Below are 26,544 nucleotides of genomic sequence, written 5' to 3'. Positions count from 1 at the left end.
TGGATATACTGAGTGAGTGTTCTGCAACAGTCTTTTAGTTGGAGCATCTAAAGATAATAATTTCCTTTTTATTAATTCTATTTTCGGTGTGGATCTATTAACTCTAGAACTCAGCCTTATCTTCATGGTATCAGGCTGCGGTTTCATATTATTGAATTTCCACACATCTTATGTATAATATAACACTTCATTTTTATCTGTGTTTTTGTTAGTTAATGTGCTGATTTTATGTTAGTGGAATATGGTAAGGTAGTGGAAATTATCTAGTGTAAGTGAAGAGTTACATTAGTAAATTGTCAATGTTATTAGTGGAAGAACTTAGTGCTTAGTGGAGTGTTTAATCATTGATTAAGCACCTAGTAGTGGTGACTCTTTGATAGTTGTAACCATCACTACTCATGCTATATATATTCATGTGTATGAGATGCATTTGACATAAGAAAAATACATGAATATTCAGCCCCAAAAATACTATCCTACTCTAAATTATGCAACAATATAGTTTATAATATATACCACCTCTAGAATACCACCAACAGAGTGGTATCAGAGCTGCAGATCCTTGCAGCTGCAGCAAAAACAACAAAAAATATGGCTTCCACAACCAACCCTTCCGCAGTTTATAGCAATGTTAAAGTTCCTTTGTTTGAAGGAGAGAATTATGATTTTTGGGCTGTTAAAATGGAGACTCTATTCACCTCTTTGGATGTTTTGGAGTTCGTCCAAAACGGATATGAAGAACCAGCACCTAAAGCAAATGAAAAGGATGAAGAATCAAGCACCCGACTTGAAGAATTGAAGAAGAAGAAGATCACAGATGCTGGAGTTCTCGGGATGATTCAAAGAGGAGTCTCTCTATCCATTTTCCCAAGGATTATGAGAGCAAAAACATCAAAGGAAGCATGGACTATTCTACAACAAGAGTTTGAAGGAGACTCTAAGGTGAGAACTGTGAAACTTCAATCTCTTAAGAGAGACTATGAAAATGAAAGAATGAAGGAGAATGAGAGTTTGAATGAATACTTCAACAGACTCTCAGAATTGGTGAATCAAATGAAGTCACATGGAGATACAATAGATGATCGCAGAATTGTTGATAAAATTCTGATTAGTTTGACAGAAAAATTTGATCCTATGGTGGCTGTTATAGAAGAAACTAAGGACCTATCAACTATGTCAGTTCAAGGGTTGATGGGGTCTTTGAGATCTTATGAGCAAAGGTTGTTACGACGTTCTGAAAAATCAGTTGAGAGTGCCTTTCAATCTAAACTCAACATTCAGCCCAACAATGGTGAAAATAAGCCTCCAACACAAAATAGAGGTGAGTCTTCTAGAGGTGGCAGATTTGGAAGAGGCCGAGGTAGAGGCAGAAACTCACGAGGTAGAGGAAGAGGTGCGAATGATGAAAGATGGCATGAAGGAGCATCAAATAAATGGTGCAACATTTGTAAAAGTAACACTCATGCAGAGAAGGATTGTTGGAACAAGGGCAAATCACAATGTTACAATTGCAAGAGATTCGGGCACATTCAAAAAGATTGTCGTTTTGGCAATCAGCAGCATGCTTCATTTGCAGAAGGAGAAAATGATGAAGGTAATTTATTCTTTGCTTGTCAAAAGGCATTTCAAGAAGATAAAAATGTGTGGTATTTGGACAGCGGTTGTAGCAATCATATGACCGGAAAGAAAGAAGCTTTTATCAACATTGATTCTTCATTTGGCTCAAAAGTTAAATTGGGCAATGGAGAACATGTTGAAGTTAAAGGCAAAGGCAGCATTGGAGTTACAACAAAGCAAGGAAGCAAAGTCATTCATGACACTCTTTATGTGCCGGAGTTAGATGAGAACTTGCTAAGCATTGGACAGCTTTTGGAGCATGGCTATTCTCTAAATTTTGAGAATCTAGAGTGCAGAATTTTTGATTCAAAGAGAAGAAATGTTGCTGTTGTAAAAATGACCAGCAATAGAATTTTTCCACTTTCTCTTAATTACGAGAAAAATTTCAGCATGATGGCTAGAGAAGATAATGACTCTTGTTTGTGGCACAAAAGACTTGGGCACTTGAACTACAATAGTCTCAAGTTGCTTTATCAAAAGAAGATGGTGTATGGGCTGCCAATAATTGAAGAAAAATCTGGTGTGTGTGAAGGATGTATGCTTGGCAAACAACACCGCCAACCATTTCCAAAGGGAGGAGCATGGAGAGCTAAACAAGTGTTGGAACTTGTACACACAGATGTGTGTGGCCCTATGAATACTTTGTCCCATGCCAAAAATAGGTACTTTATCTTGTTTATTGATGATTTTACCCGCATGACATGGGTATATTTTATGAGACAAAAATCTGAAGTTTTTGGAATTTTTAAGAAGTTTAAAGCTTTTGTTGAGAAACAAAGTGGTAGGTTTATAAAAGTGTTGAGAAGTGACAGGGGGAAGGAGTACACCTCAAATGAATTTCACAAATTTTGTGAAGATGAAGGTGTTGAAAGACAGCTCACTGTTGGCTATACACCTCAGCAAAATGGTGTATCTGAAAGAAAGAATCAAACCGTGATGGAGATGGCGAAGTCTATGCTATTTGAGAAAGGTTTACCTAAAACCTTTTGGCCCGAGGCTGTTAATACTGCTGTGTATTTGTTGAATAGATGTCCAACAAAGGCTGTATGGAATAAGACTCCATTTGAAGCTTGGAGTGGAAAAACACCTTCAGTGAACCACCTTAAAGTTTTTGGGTGTGTTTGCTATGCTCAAATTCCTAAACAAAAGAGGACAAAGCTGGAAGAAACAAGTGAAAGATGTGTCTTTATTGGCTATAGTTCCATGTCAAAGGGCTATAGACTTTACAACATGAAGACAAACAAAGTGATTATTAGCCGGGATGTTGTATTTGATGAGAATGCTTCTTGGAATTGGGAAGAAGACAAAACGAAGGAGAAAACAGTCCCTGCAATTTTATTACAACAAAATTCAGCAGCTGAAAATGAGCAACCAACTCCATGTACACCAAGTTCTTCATCCTCTCCAAGTTCACCAATTTCAAGTTCATCATCTCCGAGCTCAACTCCAATAAAATTGAAAGACTTGAGTGATATTTATGCAAGGTGCAACTATTGTGTTGTGGAACCAGAAAATTTTGATGAAGCAATCAAAGAAGATGTTTGGAGGAATGCGATGCAAGAAGAAATGAATGCAATTGAGAAGAACAAAACATGGCAGCTAGTTGAAAAGCCAAATGACAAAGAAGCTATTGGAGTAAAGTGGGTGTACAAATTGAAACATAATCCTGATGGTTCAATCCAAAGAGCCAAGGCTAGATTAGTAGTCAAAGGCTATGCACAACAACCTGGAATTGATTATAGTGAGACTTTTGCTCCGGTTGCACGATTGGACACTGTGAGAACAATCATTGCGTTAGCAGCTCAAAAAGGTTGGAGTTTGTATCAACTTGATGTGAAGTCAGCTTTCTTGAATGGAGAATTAAAGGAAGAGGTGTATGTGCAGCAACCTCAAGGCTTTGTGTCTAAAGGCCAAGAGGAAAAAGTTTACAGGTTGAAGAAAGCTCTCTATGGGTTGAAACAAGCCCCTAGAGCGTGGTATAGTGAAATTGATAGCTACTTCGTTCAGCAAGGATTTCGAAGAAGTCAAAGTGAACCTACCTTGTATGTGAAACATCAAGGTAAAGATGATATCCTTCTTGTTGCCCTTTATGTTGATGATTTGGTGTATACGGGTAACAACAAGAAAATGGTTGAAAATTTTAAAATAGAGATGATGAAAAAATATGAGATGAGTGATCTTGGCTTGTTGCATCATTTTCTTGGCATTGAGGTTTACCAAGATGAGTATGGAGTTTTTATTTGTCAAAAGAGGTATGCTGAAAATATTTTGAAAAAGTTTGGCATGTATGGCTGCAAACCTGTTGATATTCCTTTAGTGGTGAATGAAAAATTAAAGAAGGAAGATGGTGGAAGATTAATAGATGCAAGCATGTATAGAAGTTTGGTTGGAAGCTTGTTTTATCTTACAGCTTCAAGGCCCGATTTAATGTTTGCTGCTAGTTTACTCTCAAGATTCATGAGCAAACCAAGTCATTTACATCTTGGTGCAGCAAAAAGAGTTCTAAGGTATGTCATGGGAACCATGGAGTATGGAATCAGATTTGAGAAGAATTCTAAATTTGAAGCTAAAGGCTACTGTGATAGTGATTGGGCTGGAAGTGTTGATGATATGAAGAGCACTTCAGGTTATGTATTCAACCTTGGTTCAGGTGTGATCTCTTGGTGCTCAAAGAAGCAAGATACTGTGGCGCAATCTTCAGCTGAAGCTGAGTATTTAGCAGCTGGTTTGGCTACACAACAATCACTTTGGTTGAGAAGAATATTGGAAGATATTGGAGAGAAGCAAGAGGGAAGTCTCCAGCTTCATTGTGACAACAAATCAGCTATTGCCATGGCAAAGAATCCTGTTTTTCATAGCCGGACAAGACACATTAACATAAAGCATCACTTCATTCGAAGTGTGATTGAAGAAGGAGATGTGCAGTTGATTTTCTGCAGTTCACAAGAGCAGCTTGCGGACATTTTTACTAAAGCACTACCAAGAGGAAGATTTCAGCAACTTAGAGAAGCAATGGGAGTTAAAGAGCAGCACATTAAGGGGGAGTATGTTAGTTAATGTGCTGATTTTATGTTAGTGGAATATGGTAAGGTAGTGGAAATTATCTAGTGTAAGTGAAGAGTTACATTAGTAAATTGTCAATGTTATTAGTGGAAGAACTTAGTGCTTAGTGGAGTGTTTAATCATTGATTAAGCACCTAGTAGTGGTGACTCTTTGATAGTTGTAACCATCACTACTCATGCTATATATATTCATGTGTATGAGATGCATTTGACATAAGAAAAATACATGAATATTCAGCCCCAAAAATACTATCCTACTCTAAATTATGCAACAATATAGTTTATAATATATACCACCTCTAGAATACCACCAACAGTTTTATACATAACATAATAGGACTGTATTTTTTTATTTTATTTTTTATGCTTCATTCTCTCTCTTTCTCAATAGGACTGCATTTTTATTTTATACATACGGTGAGTTTGTTAATAAAATATGGGGAGGAGATTAATTCAGAAGATTAGTAGATTATTAGTACTTAATTGGGAGGTGCGGCTTGCCACTAGAGGTGGGTATCTATCTGGGTTGCCCCTCCTGTTTAAACGAACCAGAAAAAATTAATCTTAAGTCCGTGTGAGCTATGGATTAAATGAATCGGTATAAACCTTAGCCCATATAGCCGACTCTAGTTGCCACGCATACCGAGAGGCAAACGTGTCGATGTTATACGTCAAACATTGGGAGCAAAGGTGGTTCCATATTGATTATTTAAGAGCATGTTCGAGCTTAAATTAGTCTTCTTTTTCTTTTTTGGTAGAGAAATTAGTCTTTGTTTTATTGTTGATTGTATGGAAATTGCACCTCCCTATTTGATTGTTTTGTAATTTCTCTTTTTTTGAGTTTTTGCGCTCTTGATTTTCAAAAATAAAAATAAAAATTGGCATGCCATTAAAAATGTTTATCTATTTTAAAAGGCACTTGGTCCCCATGAGCTTAGCTCAATTGGTTGGGACATCAGCATTTTATATGCAGGAGCCAGGGTTCGAACCCTGGACACTCCACTTATCCATCTTTAAAGGTGGAATTTCAAGCCACTAGGCTACCTGACCAAAAAAAAAAAAAAAGGCACTTGTCACATCTGATTGTTAAACATAATGTGTTAAAAATATCGGTATTGACATAGCAATTAAACGTAAAATAATGCTCTTGTTCGTGGTAATAAATTTTAGGCTTAACTATATATTTAGTCCCTTATGTTTATGTTAGGTTTTAATTTGGTCTCTTACGTTTAAAAAGTATCAATTTGGTCCTTTATGTTTCCATTAGGTTTCAATTTAGTCATTTCCGTCAGTTTTTTCACATGTGGTAGTCAGTTTGTATATGTGGACATACATGTGGACACTTTGACACATTGATATGTGTATAGTTCAAACGGTGTTAGCGACAAAACTAACGGAAATGACTAAATTGAAACATAATGGAAATGTAAGGGACCAAATTGATACCTTTTAAACGTAAGGGACCAAATTGAAACATAAAATAAACGTAAGAGACCAAATGTATAGTTAAACCTTATATCGAATTGAACGCATGTTACACGAAGATAGCCAAGTGAGTAGAGTAGAAGTGTAGAACTATGTTTGGTGAAAACATCAGGTTAAAAGGACGATATTTGTATATTTTTTTCATCACCAGTATTAGTATCCGGCTCATTGAACCATTTAATTTGGTTCGGGACATCAAGTGGTTTTTCCCCCTCCAATTGCGCAGTTGTAAGGAATCGAACCATGATTCTCCCTACCAAATCCAACATCAATCACTACTAGGTCAACTAAGATGTTTGTATATTCTAAGAAAATGTCACCACATTCAAAACAATTAATATATTTTTCATTCAAACAATAATCTGTTTACCTTTTTTATAATGATAATAATCCGTTTACTCTATATATTTAGATGACGTAAATAAATCTTTTACTAGTAAAAGGAAGGTTGAATTGCTCCTAGGCCTTCATTGTGATGATGTGGCATGCTTTAGAAAGCTCTCATATCTATTTAAAATTTGTCCCACAATTTATTTTGTATGTCCATTCATCCTCCAAAGTAATTATCTATATGTTACAATAATAATAGTTCCCAATATTTTTTTTTACAAAGAACAAAAAAAAAATGCTATATTGATGTTGATAATTATACATGTGAAGTTCAAGTGACAAGTAATTTAAATTAGTAGCAAGTGTAACATATAACATAAATAATAGTAATAATGAAAAAAAGACAAAAAAAAAATATCAAATTATAAAAGAAAAAATGAATAGATATATACTCTTTCATATTTTACACTACCAAACATAAAATATAAACTACGCATGCATAAATATAATTTACACTTTGCAAAAATTTACTTTAAATAAATAAACCAAGAGCACCGGTAGTAACACACCCTCACACACACTCCCATTAACACACTCTCGTTGATTGGTCCAACTCATCAACTTTTTTAAGCCTCTAACTTGGTACCTGTTATGAATCTGTGAGTAATTTTAATTTATTTATTTATTAAAATTAATCTTCTTGGATTGTGCAACACCTCCACAAACATCTCCAGTTTTCATCATATGAATCTCACAACCAATTTCACCATGATTCTTCTGCAAATGCCAATTTTCACCTTTCATCTCCACTCTCCACCATGTTTTTTATTTCCAGAACCTAGTTCCCCTTTTAAAAAATTCATTACTCCAAAAATACAAACCAATTCAAAGAATGAATGAAACAAGAAGAAGCAATTCAATAACAAATTTAGAGATTGAAAGAGGAGAATGCTTCAAAAAAAAATCAGAAAAGACAGTGTTGTTGCCAGCGTCGTTTGTGGCCACAGCCACCCTCTCTCTGTCGCCACCGCAAATGACAAATGAGTATTGTCGATCCCGACGGCCGCACCTTGTAACCCATCCATCGCCGGTCGCATCATGTAACCCCTCCACCGCCGGTCGCACCACATAACCCCTCCACTGCCGGTCACACCTCAGTACCCTTCACCGCCAGTTTTCTGTTCTTCTCTTCCAACAAAACCAAGTATAAATGGGTTGGGGTTTGGGTTATGCCTCTCAAAAAATTGAAACAACTCCTTTAATTGTACAAATTCCCATGGTTCTCTGCGTTGGCAATGGTTGTTGATGGGTTGATTGGGTATTGGCGGTGGTAGTGGAGAAGACAGTGGTCAATAATCAATTAGAAAAAAGAAAGAGAAAAATAAAATAAAGAAAAGTTAACTTGTTTAGCCGGTTAACAGGTAAAACATTTGAAAAAATAGATGAGGTGGACCAATCAATGAGAGTGTGTTAGTGGGAGTGTGTGTGAGAGTGTGTCCCTAGCATTGCTCATAAACCAAATAAAAAAAATTACTACTCAAAAAATTTTCATACTTGACAAAATAAATAAATTTTATGAAGAAAATATTTTAGTTATATTGTTTATTAATTAATTATTATTGTGCTATTATTTTAAAAAAAAATAACTTTGTCATACCAACTTTTAAACTACCATTCTTTCATATTCCTTAACTCTTATTCCTTAACTATGACAAATAAATTTATCATTCAATCCTTTGAACCTTCATCTTTTCCCATTCCTAACCATTGTGTGTATAAATATATGATTTTGTGCACAAATGCTAAATGTTTGTAGTGCAAATTTGAGTTTTCATCATCATTTTTCTCCAACCAACTTTTGGATAGATGCTCTTCAATAGGTTCTTCATCTTTTTCACAATTTATTAGTTTCTACATATATAACAACTTATTAATTATGTTACTCTTACATTGTGTGAAAATTTTAGAAATCCTTATTTTTATTGATATAATGTTTGTTAGCCTACTTTTCTAACTTTTTTCTTAATTTTTTCTATTTCTTAACGTAGATTTGACAATTTTTTCATGTGAATTAGGATAAGAGAATAAAAGAGAGACCTCTATTTTTGTCATTGTTGCATCTTTGATGCTCAAGAAGTCTATGAAAAGTGACAATTTATGTAAGTATATATCTTTGAGTGCATTTCCACTATATATGTTATTATTCATAATACCATATTTTTACTTACTACCCTCCAACAATATTGCTTATTTTTTCAAGGAAAATATCACTAAAATTATTAAAACAACAAAACCATCATTTTAATTGTAACAAAAAAAACATCATTTTAATTTTGATATTACTTATTCTTTGTGATAAAGCAATTATTATATTCAATTAAATTTGTCTTTTTAAGTAATCGTGAAAATAAAACCACAAATCTACCTTCATTTGTAAATTAGTTACAATAAGAAAAATAAATATATGAGAAAATCAAGTTTCTTATAACGATAATAAATTATTAAAAAGTTTGTAAATTACAGTTACTGGGTGGCGCGCATATGCATAGACTACAGGAGGTTGAATCAAGCAACAAGGAAGGATCACTTTCCTTTACCTTATATGGATCAAATGTTAGAGAGGCTGGCTGATCAAGCCTTTTATTGCTTTTTAGACGATTACTCTTTCTACAATCAAATAGCTGTAGACCCGACATATCAAGAGAAAACAACTTTCACATGTCCATACGGAGTATTTGCATCATTGTTTCAAATTATTTATGTGATATAGTAAATAAGAGAAATGGAAAGAACGATTCAAAAGAGTATTATAAAATTACGCACCTTTTTATTTTTTCGATAAAAGCTGGAAGAAAGCAAACTCAAACAAATATATTGCCAATTTTCACACACATCAAGCAAAACTAATTAACAAAAACTCAATATATGATTCCTTTTGTAGTAAACACAATATATATATATATATATATATATATAATGAATAATAATAAATAAAACTCAGCTCAACAAAGTCAATATAGCAGCACAAGGCATGCATAACTACCTCTAACATACAAAAGTAAAAAAACAACGGTAAGAAAAAAAAAAGTAAAAAAGCAAAGCAAGTTGCGACTATACTACCACGATGCATAAAAGGAAAATTAAGTTCTCATACTATTACACTATTAGAATAAAATATAATGCACCTCTTCAAACTTATGAATATTAACAGATATTCACTAAAAATTATATTAGTTGTCCTTAATAAACACAAATCTACTATGTAGGTTAATATTAAACAAAATTTTTTTTTTTTTAAATAACCTTCTTATTTTTAATATAGATTTATATTAAATATAACCATGTTACTATATTTAAAATATTAACAATCATTTAATTATATATGATTATACTTATCATAATTATTATTTTTATTGATAAAAAGTATTTTAAATGTGTGTTTTAATCAAACCCATGAAATGAAAGAAAAAAAACAAATCATCTATAAAAAAAGAGTACTGCATTCTAATAAGCACTACTAAATTAAATTGAAAAACCGAATAAAAATTATTAAATAAAAAAATTGAAAGCAAAATGAGCGGAGAAAAACCCCATAGAAAAAAAAACCAAACAATAGACAAAAAAAAAATCGAGACTAATAAAATCGGGATAAAATTTCACCAAGTGAATAATTGATAAGAAACTTCAAGAGAACGAGAGGGAGGTAAGTTGATAAGTTATTTGGCATCTTAAATTGTATAGAAAGGAGTAAGCAGTAACGTTGTTATTTGATAGGTAATTTTCAGAATACGAGATCACGTGATAAAAAATGTCAAAACCACCATACTTCTTAGTTCAACATTACTCATGAGCAATATTTTCACCAAGTATAAGTATGTATGACCTCCAACTCTTATTGAAAATAAATAAATAAGTGATACATTAAAAATAAAAAAGCAAAGTGATTTGTGACTAAAATTGCAACTCATATAATGAAAACTAAGATTTTATACGATGACACAATTAAAATAAAATATGATACATCATTTCAATAAAAATTATTTTAATTCTGAACAACTTTTTTTGTTTTTACACATATATAATATTAAATATAACCATATCGTAAAAAGTATTTAATAATATATTTTAATCGAATATGTGATTATACTTATCACAATTATTATTTTTAATTATGTATTTTAATCGTTTGCACGGGTTTACCCCTAGTTTTTATAATATTGAACTCTTAGAAAAAATACGTTATCACTCTAAATAATGTGAAACGTACATTCATAAAAGATAGTATAAGTGGCACTAAACTACTATGCCTCTTCAAAAGTGTCGTAATTCATTGATTGCATCTTCACCCTCAAAATGAAAAACACTAGAAGTTAGAATCAACCTACAAAGAAGCACCCACAAAACATATTGTTAATTTATTTATTTTTTTACAATAAAATATATTGTTAGTCACACTATTGATAAAATATATAGAAGTTAAGTACTACATTATAGAGGAAAAAAAATAATCAAGCAAAAGTTATCTTCATATATTAATTAAACAAAAGTTATTTTCAACTTGTTTGACTCAACTAGTAGTACACACACATCAACTATTTTATTAGTGAAATAAATAAATCAAGCAAAAGTCTATCAAAAAGTTATCTTTCACACTAATACAAAATTATAATCTTAATTAAATATGATAGTCTAAAATAATATAAAGATATAAGATACAAATTAATTAAATTTTTTTCAAAAACTTGAAAAAACATTAAATTTATTTAAATAATCTTAAACCTAATATACACTAATACAAGTATACAAGATGTGAAACAAAAAAGACATAACAAATACATAAAAAAAAGGCCTAACAAATTACATTAAGAGGAAAAACTATAAAAAAAAACCAAGATATAGTACTTACACATTCTTCTAAGTTATGTTTTTCGATCTTGTTAATCTTAGTTTTTCTCGCACTTTTTCTTCTTGTTATAAAACTATTATATGACGGCTTTTTAGAAACACCTGTTGAAAGAGAATTGCTATTTGTACCTTCGTTGAAAAGCCCATCCGCTAAAACCTTCCCACAAGAGTTACAACACCTGCAAACATATAGTTGAAAATCACTTTAGAGATTAATTATAATAATGCAGTAATATAAGTTTTTCCCTTTAAACCCTAGCTACCATCTTAACAAAAATCATGTATCCCATTATAATTAAGCTCAAGTATGTTGACGAATCATTTTGATAATCCACATTACTTTTTGAAAATTATAGAAATTTGTGTTCTTTAAAATTATGAGCAGTATAATTACTTTACCTAACAAACCACCCTCCTTCACAAGGATAAAGTGTGGTTGGACGAAGAAAATTACAACAATGATCACACTCCATCATCATCTCAATTTACTTTGTGTTATCAAATTTTATGAATGAATATTGTTTCTTAAATTTTCTCCACAAAGCAAATAATTTTGATCGGCAATACACTCTTATTCCTATATATATGATAGAGTTTGAGAACAACTTAATCTATTAATTTCAAGATTTTAACCCTAAAAAAGATTTAGAATATCTTTTGCAACCGTTCATATCTTTTTTCTTTATATTTAAATATTTTTTCATGCTTTGTATTTATTTATTTTTTTACAGTGCCATGCTTTGCATTTAATTAGATCTTATCATGTGGAATAAAGATTTATTATGAGAATCTTCGCCAAAAAATACTGAGAGCCTTATCTTTTCTTGTTTTCTTGTTGACAATAATATTACGCCTAGTACATTATCATACTTAAGGTTATTTTACGAGAGTAAGTTAGATAAAGATTTGAATACCAAAAAAAAGTTAGATAAAGATTTATTATAAGATTTCATTAAAAAGAAAAGATTTATTATGAGAATCTTGACCAACACATTATCTCAACTCTATAAGAACAACACACTATGTATGTTATTTCATTCATTCACACAATAACAACTCTTATCTCTCTCTCTTAAAAAAAAATCTCTCTCCCTCTCATTCAATTACTTTCTTGTTCTTGCAAGCATGCGTCCACCAATGAAGAAAATTGATTACAAAGTTGGAGACAAAGTTGAAGTATGTAGCAAAGAAGAAGGGTTTATGGGTTCATACTATGAAGCCACAATTGTTTCTTGTCTTGATAATGGAAGATATGTGATTTGTTACAAGAATCTTCTTAAAGATGACGAGTCTGGACTTCTCACTGAAACACTTCTTCCAAAGGATCTTCGTCCATCACCGCCACGTGTTCGTAACCCTTCAAAGTTCCAACTCAATCAAAAAGTTGATGTTTTTGATAATGATGGTTGGTGGTTAGGGAACATCATCAGCGAGAATATCCTCATGGAAAAGAATTATTACTATAATGTGTATTTTTCTTCTACTAATCAAACTATTTACTACCCTTGTGATAAAATTAGGGTTCACCATGATATGATGTTTAGTGGAGAGTGGTTTATGGAAGCTTAAGAGTCGTATCATCATCATGATCATCAATTAAGCCTCTTGTGATCTTGTTGATCACTTTTATAATACTATTGATTAGACAAATACCCGTGCTACCACGAGGTTATATAGTACATCATTGTAATGCAAAGCTAAATTTAGCACATTGATCAGCTTTTATTCTTCAAGATTGTCTCTTTCATTTAAAGTTTTTTACTTATAATTTTATCATTCATAATCTAATAACTGAAGTCAAATCAAGTATCTAATTTTGATTTTAAATCAAATAAAGTTTAATCATTGAATCAATTTTAACAAAGTACTGTATAGTTCAAATGGATCGCCATATTTTGAAAGAACAAAAACACATTTAACCTTATACCATAGGATCCACTCTATATCATATGGTACACAATATTGCCAGACAAAATAAATTGAAGGACCACGGCACCACGCGGCGTCCATTGTTTATTAACATACCAATTCCGGTAACGACTCTTTTAACCGGCATCTTCTATTTGCAAAGATGCCGCAGGACATGGAGAAGATGAAAGGAGATAGAAGAGAATAAAGTGAAGAGAAATGGGTTTATGATGGTTATGATAACCCACTTGATTAAATTAAAACTCCAACATATAAAAGCTTTTATATAAGAAATGATATAACAAAAATTCATCTTAACAACATATTTGGGAAGTTTTACATGTTTTAACAAATAGGAAAGAATCAGACAACTCAACTTAACCTTTCCATTTGCACAAGCAACTACCACACAACATAATTCCATGAACCAAATCAGCATAATTCAATCAAAATCGAGATGTTATAATTAAACCTCGAGAACTTCTTCCGTCTGCAATTTGTTAGATGTCGCCAATTTCCAACATTTTGATTGTATAATATGATTCCCAACAAGATAGATCTAAGAATAATTCTTTCATAGATCCCAAAGATCAAATAAACAGATCATTCCAATACTTCAGTTATGAATATTCACTACAAGCCGAGTTACCTGCATAAAATGAGAAAAAGGAAACTCAACTAAACCTTTTATATATTCATTGATGGTAAAGCACTAAGTTTTTTTTTTCCCATTTTACAAAGACAACTAATTTCCGCAAAATAGAAAACGGAACTCAACCAGAAGCAAGCTAACAACAACACATTAATTACATAGATAACCATAAGAATCGCAGTACACTCTAATTTTGACAGTATCTATTTTTATTTACAAATTTCAAACAACACAAAAACTAACAAGAACAAGTTAAATATTTACCTCTAAGTAAATGCAAGAGCAAAACCCTTCAATGGAATTCACAATACACACCTTCACCTCTCTGCAAAAGACAATAAACTCGCGTCAACTCAAATCCAAGCACGCACATCACAAGGAGAAATAAAGCTTTGCTGGTGAAGAGAGAGCAAGAAATAATTATTTTACCATATGACATCTATTTCTGAATAGGAGATTGATCTTGTTCCCGAAGAAGAGAGTGAAGAGATCTTCAGAGAGAGGAGGAGGAAATCCGACAATGTTGAGTACCCAAACATTTTTTAAAAAAAAAAAATGTACGGTTGCGATATTAGTAGTGTAATTTTTCAAATTTGCAAAAGCTAAATGAGTAAATTAATTAATTTTTCTTTTGAATCCCTCAATTTAGAGGAACTCAAAAAATTCATATAAAGAATGTCTGGGGAGTTTTTTAAAATTTCCCCAATGTCTATCAAGTTTTCTATAAAACTCCCAAACGAGGAAGAGCCATAAGCCTCCCCCTTCTCTTCTTTCCCTCCAACAACCTCTCAAACACAACCCAGAGAACATCAAAGATTCACAATTACATAAAACTTTCTAAGTTTACACATCAAATCCTCCTCCTATTATCAACTCGTGCTTTTTTTGATGTTGATCCAGCTTGTAGATGCTCACCACTGGATTGAATCTGGTTAAGAAGAAGAAATTGTTAGGAAGCTCGACATTATAAAAGACCACAAATCATATTCTAAAGTAGGGTGCATTACCTTATCAAGTTTGTCCCTGACAATCCTCACTGTTTGGTTCATGGAAGGGGAGGAAAAATAATCCTGTTTTACAGAATATGTATGTTAGCATTGGATAATAGATAGAAAACAAGAAACATTTTTTCTTTGCACAACATTCTATATTCCTGGTTAAAGCAGGTTTGATAGATTTAATATCATGGGAAATTATAATATCACCCTCTGACTCTAACATATAACAACTCATTGTTCCGCAGGATATGAAGATAGCAGAACATTTTTAAAATACTAGTGAATAAAGGCTCCTTACAATTGATCCTTGGATACAAGGTAGATAAGAAAAATGTAACTCGAGTAACATCAAAATGCTTTAGCGAATATTATTACATCGTTAATTTGAGGAGAGAATATTTTCCGTCCAGTAAATAGTAGAAAAGAGTAAAATTCTTAACATGAATATATTATTAAAAAGAAGTAGCAAACCTCATTAGATGAAACCGTTCTTTTTGAAAGATTACCGTTGTTCGATCTTCCTTCAAGTTCCGCATTCCTACAATTAGAAAAAACTGATTGCCTTAGCTTCAAATGGAAGAAAGAACTACAGAATTCATTCAGAAAAATAAATTACCTTTGATTAGGCTCTAAATGTTCTGATATGCAACTGATGTTTGAGTTAATCAGGGGCCTAGAGTTTGAAGCTATAGTCTCTTTGGATCTTCTAGCTGAAGTTGATAAAAATTCAATTAGATAGTTTCATGTAACAAGCATTGTAAGTCCTATATAGCAGTGTTATCAAATAGTGGTAGCAGCTCTATAGACTATAGCATGACAAAATTTGAACAACTCATTGTTCCGCAATATGCTATCACCAAGTGTTATCAAATACAGTAGCAGCTGTAACTACTGTGGCATAGCGGAATTTGAACAAATCCTTATTTTCCGCAATCTGCTTTTGACAACACTACTATATAGCATGCCAATATTTAAAATGTAATATCCATGATAAGCTTTAATCTTACGGTTTAACCGAGCTAAAATCTCGCTTCTTCTTCCCTCCAATTTATCCTTTGTATCAGACAAACTCTCAAAATGGGGAGCATACGAAACCTGCAGTCGGTTTCCAAGGAAAACAAACTCATCCAATTTTCTTTTTGCAAACCTGAAAATTATAAAGTGGCATTTACTCCCTTAACCTCAACCTTCTCAAACGACAACATACCCTACACTCAAATTAACAATAGAACTACTTCATCTAGCAAAGGAAAACCTGGCATTGCTGAAAAGTCGAAATTTGATCCAATAAACATCAGTGAATTGCTCGCAGTCTTCTGCATCCATTGGCTTACACCTAAGGAGAGAACAAAGAAAGGTTAATCTATTACACTCAAAAGTTGGTCCCTATATTTAACAACTTACCATCAATTAGGTTTCTATATTTTAACTACTTACTATCAATTGGGTTCGTATATTTAGTATTTAACCACTTAATGTCAATTTAGCCCCTAACATTACTATTGAATTTGGTCTCTTACTCTCAGAAGGACTACTATGAATAAAAATTTATCGAGTCGCCGCGAACATTTAAAAAAAAATATTGATAATCTGATGGAGCTATATAAGAAGATAACCAAGAAGCAGAAATTAGAAAAGTTATGAAGGGACTTACTCCTCTACTTCTCCATAGGTTGAAAAAAGTTGGAGCAAATCATTGCCACAACCTAATGCTGGAACATTCCTAACAATCAAATATCTGCATAATCAAAAATATATAAGATTCAAATAACAATAAGGGATAAAAAGAAAAGAAGGTTTTTTTGAAGAGAAACAAACCTTGATTCATCGCAGACGGTGTAAACACGAACTGCTGGGGATTCGTCTCTGTAACGAGGCATCTATGAATACAAATTCACACAGAGGGAACGGCGGTGTATGCGTTTTGCGAAGTTTGAGAGAAGCGATTTTGTGAAAAGTGAGTTGCGAGAACTGAAATCGCGTTTTCAAATAGACGAGTTTATACCACAAATCTTATACGGTGTTTGGTAAAATTAACTTTGAATTTAGTATTTGTGTGATCCATATTTTCTATTTTATTAACATAAATAAATTGTAAATAATAATTTATTATAAGTTTGATTTTTATTTAAACTAATTTGTGAAAGAAAATTGTGTTAATAAACTAAATAATCATCATTATATAATAACAAAAAAATAAATTTATAATAAAGTTTATTAACCTTAATAAATTTATTTTTTTACTTAAAAGATTATTAACCCAATCCTAATCGTTTTCTAGCGGCCAGACAGGGCGCGTTCCGCGCCTGTATGTGTGATTCATATTTTCTATTATGGATGTTGAAGATTATTCTAAATTTTTTATGAATAATTGACTTATGAAAAAAAAAATTAACTCAAGCTTATAAAAAAACAAATTAAGTTACATAGAGATGCCGTAAAACAAAAAAAAGTCACACAGAGACGTTTGAATCAAATGTAAAAAACTATTAAGTAAAAAAAAAGTCACATAGAGACGTTGAATCAAAAACCTCATTACAAAAATGAAGATCAATGCATTCAAAAACTATTTTAGTAAAACATATGCTAAAACAATTAGCTAAATTCAAACTAAAAACCGTAACGCTTAATCCATTTGTGTGATTAATGTTTTCTATTTTGCTAACGTGTATGAATTATAGTGACTAAATTATACAAATACCCTGTGTAAAAAAAAGTACACAAATAACCTTGTGTAAGTATTGTGTATACAAAAAAAGATTATGGAATTAGTAATGCAAACAGATTGACACCTAAACAAAATGAAATTAAATAAAAGAAATTTGAATAAAAAAATGTAAGAAAAGAGAGAATTAAAGCCTCATTTCTATCTTAAGGGCAACACTATTGTATTGGATTTAGAATGCAGACGAAGTATGTACCTTTTTTGAATTTCCCTCAGAATGCAGCAATATATAATTCAAATGTCTACACATCATCAACAAAAATAATTTTAGTCTTGTAATTTAAATAAAAAACCACATACTTTCAAAAGAAAATCCTTATAAATGAATAGGTACAAATTAAGTCCGTCGACATTGTACAACCCTTGCTATTGTATCATATTCATTTATTTCATTTGAAAACACTCCATATTGAACCTGTAAAGTCTGAGAAAAATAAACATAAAAAAGTAATGAAAAAATATAAAGATGTATGCATCATTCCATTATAAAAATACTGAAGACTCGACTAACAGGACAATTAAATAATTATGAAAAGAATTTATTCATAATCACCCTCAACAACGTGTTCTCTTCCCTCCACCCTTTCTATGATTACTCCCATAAAAAAGAAAGATGGCTAAAAGCGAGAACAATAAAAAACAAAATGCATGAAAGAATTTACACAAAGTCATGTATCCTATTTATTATATGTATAGAATTATAGTTACTTTCCCTTCTTTTCCTTTCTTTTTTTAAAATAACAATTATTAAAGGGTAAAATTGGGATAATGAAAAATCCATACAAAAGTCATGTATCCTATTTATTATATGTATGTATAGAATTATAGTTACTTTCCCTTCTTTTCCTTTTTTTTTTAAAAAAAATAACAATTATTAAAGGGTAAAATTGGGATAATGAAAAATCCATACCAAAGTCATGTATCCTATTTATTATATGTATTTTAAAATCTGCTTATTATAGTTATTTTCCATTCTTTTCCTTTTTTTTAATAAAAAAATAACAATTATTAAAGGGTAAAATTGGGATAATGAAAAATTCATACCAAAATCATGTGTCCTATTTATTATATGTATCAATGTATGTATAGAATTATAGTTACTTTCCCTTCTTTTCCTTTTTTTTTTTAAAAAAATAACAATTATTAAAGGGTAAAATTGGGATAATAAAAAATCCATACCAAAGTCATGTATCCTATTTATTATATGTATAGATATGTATAGATGTATAGAATTATAGTTACTTTCCCTTCTTTTCCTTTTTTTTTTTTTAAAATAACAATTATTAAAGGGTAAAATTGGGATAATGAAAAATCCATACAAAAGTCATGTATCCTATTTATTATATGTATGTATAGAATTATAGTTACTTTCCCTTCTTTTCCTTTTTTTTTTAAAAAAAATAACAATTATTAAAGGGTAAAATTGGGATAATGAAAAATCCATACCAAAGTCATGTATCCTATTTATTATATGTATTTTAAAATCTGCTTATTATAGTTATTTTCCATTCTTTTCCTTTTTTTTAATAAAAAAATAACAATTATTAAAGGGTAAAATTGGGATAATGAAAAATTCATACCAAAATCATGTATCCTATTTATTATATGTATCAATGTATGTATAGAATTATAGTTACTTTCCCTTCTTTTCCTTTTTTTTTTTTAAAAAAATAACAATTATTAAAGGGTAAAATTGGGATAATAAAAAATCCATACCAAAGTCATGTATCCTATTTATTATATGTATAGAAGAATAGATGTATAGAATTATAGTTACTTTCCCTTCTTTTCCTTTTTTTTTAAAAAAAAAATAACAATTATTAAAGGGTGAAATTGGGATAATGAAAAATTCATACCAAAGTCATGTATCCTATTTATTATATGTATAGATATGTATAGATAAATGACATCAAAAAGATGTATTTAATTAATATTTAATTTTTTTCAATTAAGAAGATAGTGGAAATTGAAATAATAAATACTGTAATAAGCAATAAGTTTATAAGTTTTTTGAAATAGTGTTTAAAAAATAAAATATAAGCTAGTAAAATAAGATATAAACTCTTTTAAAAAAATTGTGTTTTTAACTAAATGAGCTTATAAGGTATAAAATATAAGTTATAAACTAACTCATGTGTCTTCCGAAATAGAGTCATAAGCTTCATCAATATTGTTTTCTTAATTTTTTATCAAATGCGTCAAGAAAAACTTTTTATCAAATAGTCACTAACAATTGACTACGGCTCTGTTTGGTAACACAAATAAGCTAGCTTATAGCTTATTATATGAGCTTATAAGCTTGTTTCAAAAAATTAGAGGTGTTTGGTAACAAGCTTTTTGTACTAGCTTATAGCTTTTTTTCAGATGATATTTCAAGTAGCATTTGAGCTTATAGCTTATAGCTTTTTACACTTTATTCTATTTTTACCCTTTAATTTAATAACTATCCACTCTAAAAAATAAACTGCCCACTATCAATTATGTAATTTTATATTTAATAACCACTTTAAAAGCTAATTTTACCAAACACTTTAATTTCAATAAACTAGCTTTTCAGCTATCAGCTATAAGCTAGCTTTTCACCTATCAGCTATCAGCTAGCTTATAGCTTATTTTTACCAAACAGACCCTACATAGCACTTAAATTGTGTAATGTCATTATTCATGGATGTCAATAGAGGGATCAAATTGAAAAATATTTGTTATAAAGAAAAATTAATAGTAAGTGGTTAAATATATGAACCAATTTGACATTTTAGTAGAGTTAGAGACTATTTTTTTTAAATATATTAATAAAATTAGAGATCGATTTGAGAGTATCTTCATTTTTATGTAATTTTTGTCCTTTTAGCCTATCTCTATGTTTGTTTATGATTTTTGGTATTTTAAGGCATAAAGTATATTTATGATCGAAAGCAAACAAAATTTGAAGCTTCAAATTCATATTAAAAAAAAAAAACTAAAATGTTATGAAAAAAGACTAGAATATGTAAATTATAATTTTGCCTAGTAATTATTATTATATATATGTAAATAATAATAAATTAAAATATATAGAATTTACTTAATGACTTCATTTATATGTAAAAAGATTGACGAATACGGTGGAGCGCAACCAAATAAAGTTTACATTCTTTTTATTTTTTTATTCTGTAATTTAGTAGTTAGACTTACCATAAGTATATAGAAAGATATTTTCTCCTTAGGCCCCCCATGGTTTTTTTTCATCCTCTGGATTTTACTTTTTTGTCCTTCAATAAAAACTTCGGTTTCTACGAACCGAATTTTTTTTGCCTTGAAAAAAAAATTTGGTTTCTGTTAACCGAAATTTTCCTGAATTTGAACTAGAAAAAACTTCGGTTTCTGCGAACCGAAGCTTTTATCAAGGGCAAAATTGAAATATTTGGGGGTATAAAAGATACATGGGACCCGAAGAGAAAACATCATATAGAAATGGGGGCTTAAATTTTAAATTTCAAGCCCTCCAAGGCTCCAACAGGACAAACAAAGTTTTAGTCCTATTGCTTGGTAATCTTACTATAGAATGAAACAAAATTCACATTCCATTATTTAGAAAGTAAATTAGACAATTCAAAAGATTGAGAGAACTTTAAATTGTAGATTTTAAAATAAAGAGATCATAATGTAAACAAGTCAAAATAGGGCAATGAAAATTATATTTATACTTTTCTTTTAATTTCAAAACTACGTATATTGCATGAATTTTTTTGTAGAAAGTGCATATCATAATTAAAATACTCCATGATGAGAATTCATAATAATACACTTTCAATTGTAGTCAACATCTTTTATAGAATGTACAAATTATATTCCATGATGGGAATTCAACAACCAACAAAATTTTTGCAAGCATTCAGTCATTCACAAGTGTTGTGCTCTCCAGTCCACAGCAAAATTCTCACCACTTTCATCATCACTGGATGAATCTTCATGTCTAGACTCTTTGGTTACAACATCAGAAGATTTACTTAGCTTTGCAGATTTAGAAGCCTTTAGCTCCAATCTCTTCCTCTTCAACATTTCCACTTTCTCCTTTAAGTTTCTGTACAAAGACAAAGATATCGAGATGGACGAAAGTAGTTTAGGAGAATTGAACAAATTAAATTGGAAAAGAATGAAGCATAAGAAAGATAAGCATACTTTTGCTCAGCAGATTCAGCTTCTTCAATCATTTCTGCAGCATCAATCTGATCATAGTGACAAAACATTTGATCAAATTTAATGTTTATAGTGGATATATATCTTAAGGGTTAAAAGCTTATGAATAAAAAGTAGCAGAAGGACAATAATGATCATTACCTCTTCTTCTTCCAACCGATCATCCACCTCTCGCAAGTCCTCTTGAATCAGCTTCTCAAATTCCTTGTACTCATCTCTAAGGGAGCATTCAAAAGGAATCAATATTATTCTCTATGTTTCAATCTATTTAATATACAGAAATTTTCAAAAAAGTTAAACTATTTTTTACAGAAACAAAAAATATGCAAAGGGATTCTCCAGAATGCACTAAAAATGTAAATATGATGCAATAACACGGAAACACCAAGTATACCTTTATTTATATAAATATATAATTAAAAGGGCTAAACAAAATGTTGATATACAGAATCACCTAATGGTATTAATTATTTTTGTTCTAATTCTCTTTGGCATACTTCAAAACTCAGACTGTTTGTTGAGAAAAAATATCCAGAATTGTAGTATTCTTATTCTGCTTTTCATTATTCAAGGGAAATACTTTCTGCCATAACAGTATGTAAATTTCTGTTGTCTTTACTTCCATTCCATGCAAACTAGATTCTTGATTATTAAATGTGGTAGTAATGCACAAACAACATAAATTGGGGACTTACTTGACATCTGGCTTAACTAGCTTAATGCCACGTGCCCGCAAATCAGCCTCTTTATTATCAAAAAACCCTTCAGGCAGAGCTCCTTTTCCTTGTTTGGTCTCTGCATCTATAGTCTTGACTGATGTCTTCTTAGCCTCCACTGTTGCTTGATTAACCTTAGACTGTGTAGTATTATTTCCATTGAAATGGTCTTTCTCCTTCGAGTTTGACACCAAACTTTGAGCAGAAGGCCCCACGTTTCCACCTAAATCTGAGTCCGAGTCCTTTTCTGGAAGCAAAAATGTCAATTAAACAAAAGGTGAGTTAATAGTGATGCAGCCAATGTTATAATTGTTGAATGAGAGAGTCAGAGACATATGGTGAAAGTGTGTATTTCAACTACACCACGGAGATTATAGACTAAGAAACAAGTCAATAAACAATCAGCAGCGTTAATTACAATAGAATATGATTCCTATACATGAAGAACATTCCTATATTATTTAAATATCAATATACATTATAATCAAACATGCAGCAACAAAAAGTTCAAGGTATGATAAAGCACCATGTAATATATCAAGTGAAGATAATAAAAAATTACGTTCATTGTGATTCATTATTTACCAAAAAATGCCCCCACCACCCCAAATCACCTATCACAGAAGCTATAAAATCATAATTACACACGTGTATAAATAGGACATGTTTCAGGTGAGAACGGGTGTTATTCCAAAACAACAATGAAGTTTAGAAGAGGCCAAGAGCCAGGGTCGAAAGCGAAACTACTAGGGATAGTCACTAACCCAAAAGAAACGAGCAAGAGAGGGGGGCGTCTAACTCTAAACATGAAGGACTGCACCTAAATTAGTCTTAGTCATTGGACACTTGAATAGAGGTTTATCGGGAATTCCGGCAGCCAACCTTACATTTTGGTTTTGATTGGGTCATGCATGCTCACCAATAGAATACAAACAGTACAATGGGACAGTAATATAGATCTTCACTGAACAACACCCATCAGAGTTGGACCTTGTAACTTGTAAGTGCTATTGAGCATGAGGTAGAGGTTGAATTCCGGGGGGGGTATTGTTGGGACAAAATAGGATGTCAAAGTAGTTAGGAAAGTTAGTGGCTTAGTGGGGTTGGTTTGTTACAAGGGTCAAGTCAGAGACATCGGACAGTCGGAGAGATAAGCATTACTAGAAAAGAGTACGACAACTTAGCAAGATGGCCAAATTGATCATCAATGTAAAGTGGGCTAGTTAGAAAGTTGCATAAATGGTGGAAATTTCCTAGAAGCAAAGGAACTAAAACTTCTCCAAATGAAACAAGCACATTTGGGCGCCTTAAAAAAGAAGTTTAGGATATTTAAAAAAATAAATTGAAACAGGGGTTTGTTTGCATCACAACCATGAATAATTCATCAGAGAATGACTCGCCAGTGGGGTAGGAGAAATCACCATTAGTATAATTTATAACGGGAGGTTGGTATTAATCATAGCATCACTAATCTAGAATAGTTGAGGCCAAAGTGAATCTGAGGTTAGCCAAGGCCAGACTGACTGAATATGAGATGGCTGGGGGTCAAACTATAACTGAGATATCCAAGGGTGGGAAGCTCCGTGGTGAGATTGGGATGCGTAAGAATTGTTGTAGTGGAAGTTAGGGGTTCAGTCTCCTCCTCACCCCCACCCTCGACTAACAAGGATTAACTAATGACCGACTAACATTTTTTGTTATTTTATACATAAGACTAAGCATTAATATTTATATTTATACCAATAGTAGAATCCTAATCCTAGTTAAATAAGAAATGTAACGATGAAAATTTTTAGACTCCTAATCCTAATTAAATAAGAGCAGAGATTTAAAAAAGTGATGAAATTTTTTAATATGAAACAAAAATGCGAGAGAGAGAGAGAGAGAGAGAGAGAGAGAGAGAGGTTACATGTTTTATAGTTCTACCCGAGCTTACTTAACATGGCTCTTGACAATTAGTAATTGTAAAAAGCATCTGATGAGTTCTAACAGCTACTAACTGACTAGGAATGATCTAAATTCTAACTACCAAGCTTAACACAGCTACATAAACTACAGCAAACGAAGCTAGCAGAAACAGCCCAGTACACACAAAATAAATCTATAACATAATGCAGTTAGTACAATTATCCTAATCGATCACCCTATCATACTATGAGTATCAATTCACTTAATCAGTGTCAATATGGAACTTAATCCTAAGTGATAATCTGAGGCATTTGAAATTGGACCGAGATATTTTTCATATATTCTAACACCACCCACACCTAGGATTGCAATTTGTTATGTTTGGTGTAGGATCACCATGCTGTAAACCTGCAATGGAGCACGAGCTGCATGACCAGCTTGTAGCAACCCATGACCCTTTTCTAGTGTTAACCTAAAAGTATATGTGTAGAAACAAACACATTGTGAAAGTGCAACTCCATAATTTTAAAAGTACAAGAGTATAACTATGAAAACGAACAACTTCATTTTCCTAAACTAAATCCTTACCATATCTTGTCTTTTGTGCATCATTGTTGTCAAAAAAATCTGGCGGAAGAACTGATGATGACTGAGGTTTAGGTACTTCTTGTGGACTTTGGGGAATTTTGAACTGTGAGCTTGAAGACTGTTCAGGTTTAGCCTTGGGAATATCAGGCTTTGCGTTGTTTTGCTTAGTTAACCCAGCCGCATTAGCTTTAAGATTACTTATTGCCTGACCAAAATAATAATTCTGTTAATCTAAGCTCGTTTGGGGTGACTGTAAAACAGATGCAAAGGGAAACAAATCATACCCTCCAAAAAGACTTATTTATAGTACGACAATATAAACATGAACAAACCATATAGAGAACATGAATGAGATTGTAAATATCATCACCTCACGATGCTTACGAGAAACTTGGTGTGCATCCCATAGGGACTCCGACTTCAGAACAACTTCACAAACCCGGCAAACAGGCTGATCAAATTCATTATACCTGTATTCATATGCACAATGAAACAACAACAACAACCAAAATAATACAATAGTCATAAGAATAAGAAAATGCTGATATCAAACACAACAAGACGAAGTAGTGACACAGACACCGACATCAACAAACACCACACTGACACATAGATATTGATAATAATTTAAGAAACAATTGAATGTAACCACATTTGTCGGTGCCATTTCAGACACCGGACACACTTTGAGAAGTATTTATGCTACATAATAACAAGCACAAGCAAGAACATGAGCTATGAAGCACGGACACTCCTCGGATCAGGTGTGTCCCGATGTCCTACACCAACACAACACTTATAATTACATTGAATTATGTCATTTTCATAAATTTTATCGGTGTCGACGTGTCAGTGTTAGTGTCATGTCTGTGTCTGTGCTTCATAGAACATGAGTTAGCTACAATGAGATGCAAAATGAACTACATTAACAAAAATCCAACTAAATGAATAAAAGGGCACAACTCAAATCATAAGAAAAAGGTGTTTAAGGACTAAAGTTTCAATCTTAAACATAGAATAACAAATAAAAGCATGTATAACTGAATCGAAGGAAAAAGAGAACCTAACAAGTGGAGATTCTATGCGTTTTTCCTTCTTCTGGGCATTCAATTTGGCACGGAACAATGCTTTTTTCTTGGCTTGGGCATCCATGTTTGAAAGAAATTGGAAAGCGATTGAATGGAAAAACCAAAGAGGGTTTCGCGAATTGCAAACAATTGATAATGCAGAGAGACACGAGACACGAACGATTTGGGGGTTTAGGGTTTGGATTTGAATGATGAAGTTGGGTAATGATGGTGGATACACACGATGGTGATTTAACGATGATGATGAACGATGAACATTTTATAGGCAAATTCTTACATAGCCACCTAAAAACACAATATTTGTGCTCACATTGACATCATTTAATATTTCTATTTTTTTTAGTATTTTTTATTTATTTATGTTAAACAGTGTCCAACACGA

The 26,544-nt window shown here is 31.7% G+C and overlaps 3 protein-coding genes across 3 annotated transcripts; 1 reads left to right on the top strand and 2 right to left on the bottom strand.

Annotated features, from left to right (window-relative positions):
- The first annotated feature begins 12,459 nt into the window (after positions 1-12,459).
- On the top strand, positions 12,460-13,054 carry LOC123920722 (protein AGENET DOMAIN (AGD)-CONTAINING P1-like). The gene has a single exon (XM_045973028.1). It carries the CDS (start codon positions 12,526-12,528, stop codon positions 12,967-12,969), a length of 444 nt encoding a protein of 147 aa, XP_045828984.1. The 5' UTR covers positions 12,460-12,525; the 3' UTR covers positions 12,970-13,054.
- Positions 13,055-13,576: 522 nt separating this feature from the next.
- Positions 13,577-16,932, bottom strand: LOC123920721 (RNA-binding protein 48). The gene is made up of 10 exons (XM_045973027.1): positions 16,777-16,932; positions 16,613-16,696; positions 16,214-16,294; positions 15,966-16,105; positions 15,575-15,668; positions 15,430-15,496; positions 14,968-15,030; positions 14,390-14,888; positions 14,225-14,285; positions 13,577-13,957 (listed from the first exon to the last, which is right to left on the bottom strand). The coding sequence occupies exons 1-8, from the start codon at positions 16,836-16,838 to the stop codon at positions 14,811-14,813; spliced, it is 669 nt and encodes a 222-aa protein (XP_045828983.1). The 5' UTR covers positions 16,839-16,932; the 3' UTR covers positions 13,577-13,957; positions 14,225-14,285; positions 14,390-14,810.
- Positions 16,933-21,449: 4,517 nt separating this feature from the next.
- LOC123920720 (protein ABA AND ROS SENSITIVE 1) lies at positions 21,450-26,485 on the bottom strand. Its single transcript, XM_045973026.1, has 7 exons — positions 26,138-26,485; positions 25,445-25,544; positions 25,075-25,279; positions 22,558-22,825; positions 22,004-22,079; positions 21,845-21,891; positions 21,450-21,746 (listed from the first exon to the last, which is right to left on the bottom strand). The coding sequence occupies exons 1-7, from the start codon at positions 26,224-26,226 to the stop codon at positions 21,566-21,568; spliced, it is 966 nt and encodes a 321-aa protein (XP_045828982.1). The 5' UTR covers positions 26,227-26,485; the 3' UTR covers positions 21,450-21,565.
- Between the last annotated feature and the right edge of the window lie 59 nt (positions 26,486-26,544).

The sequence above is a fragment of the Trifolium pratense genome, linkage group LG4 (assembly GCF_020283565.1).
Source record: "Trifolium pratense cultivar HEN17-A07 linkage group LG4, ARS_RC_1.1, whole genome shotgun sequence".
Classification (NCBI taxonomy): domain Eukaryota; kingdom Viridiplantae; phylum Streptophyta; class Magnoliopsida; order Fabales; family Fabaceae; genus Trifolium; species Trifolium pratense.
The sequence above is the reverse complement of the archived record's forward strand: the minus strand, read 5'-3'. Positions and strand labels throughout refer to the sequence as shown.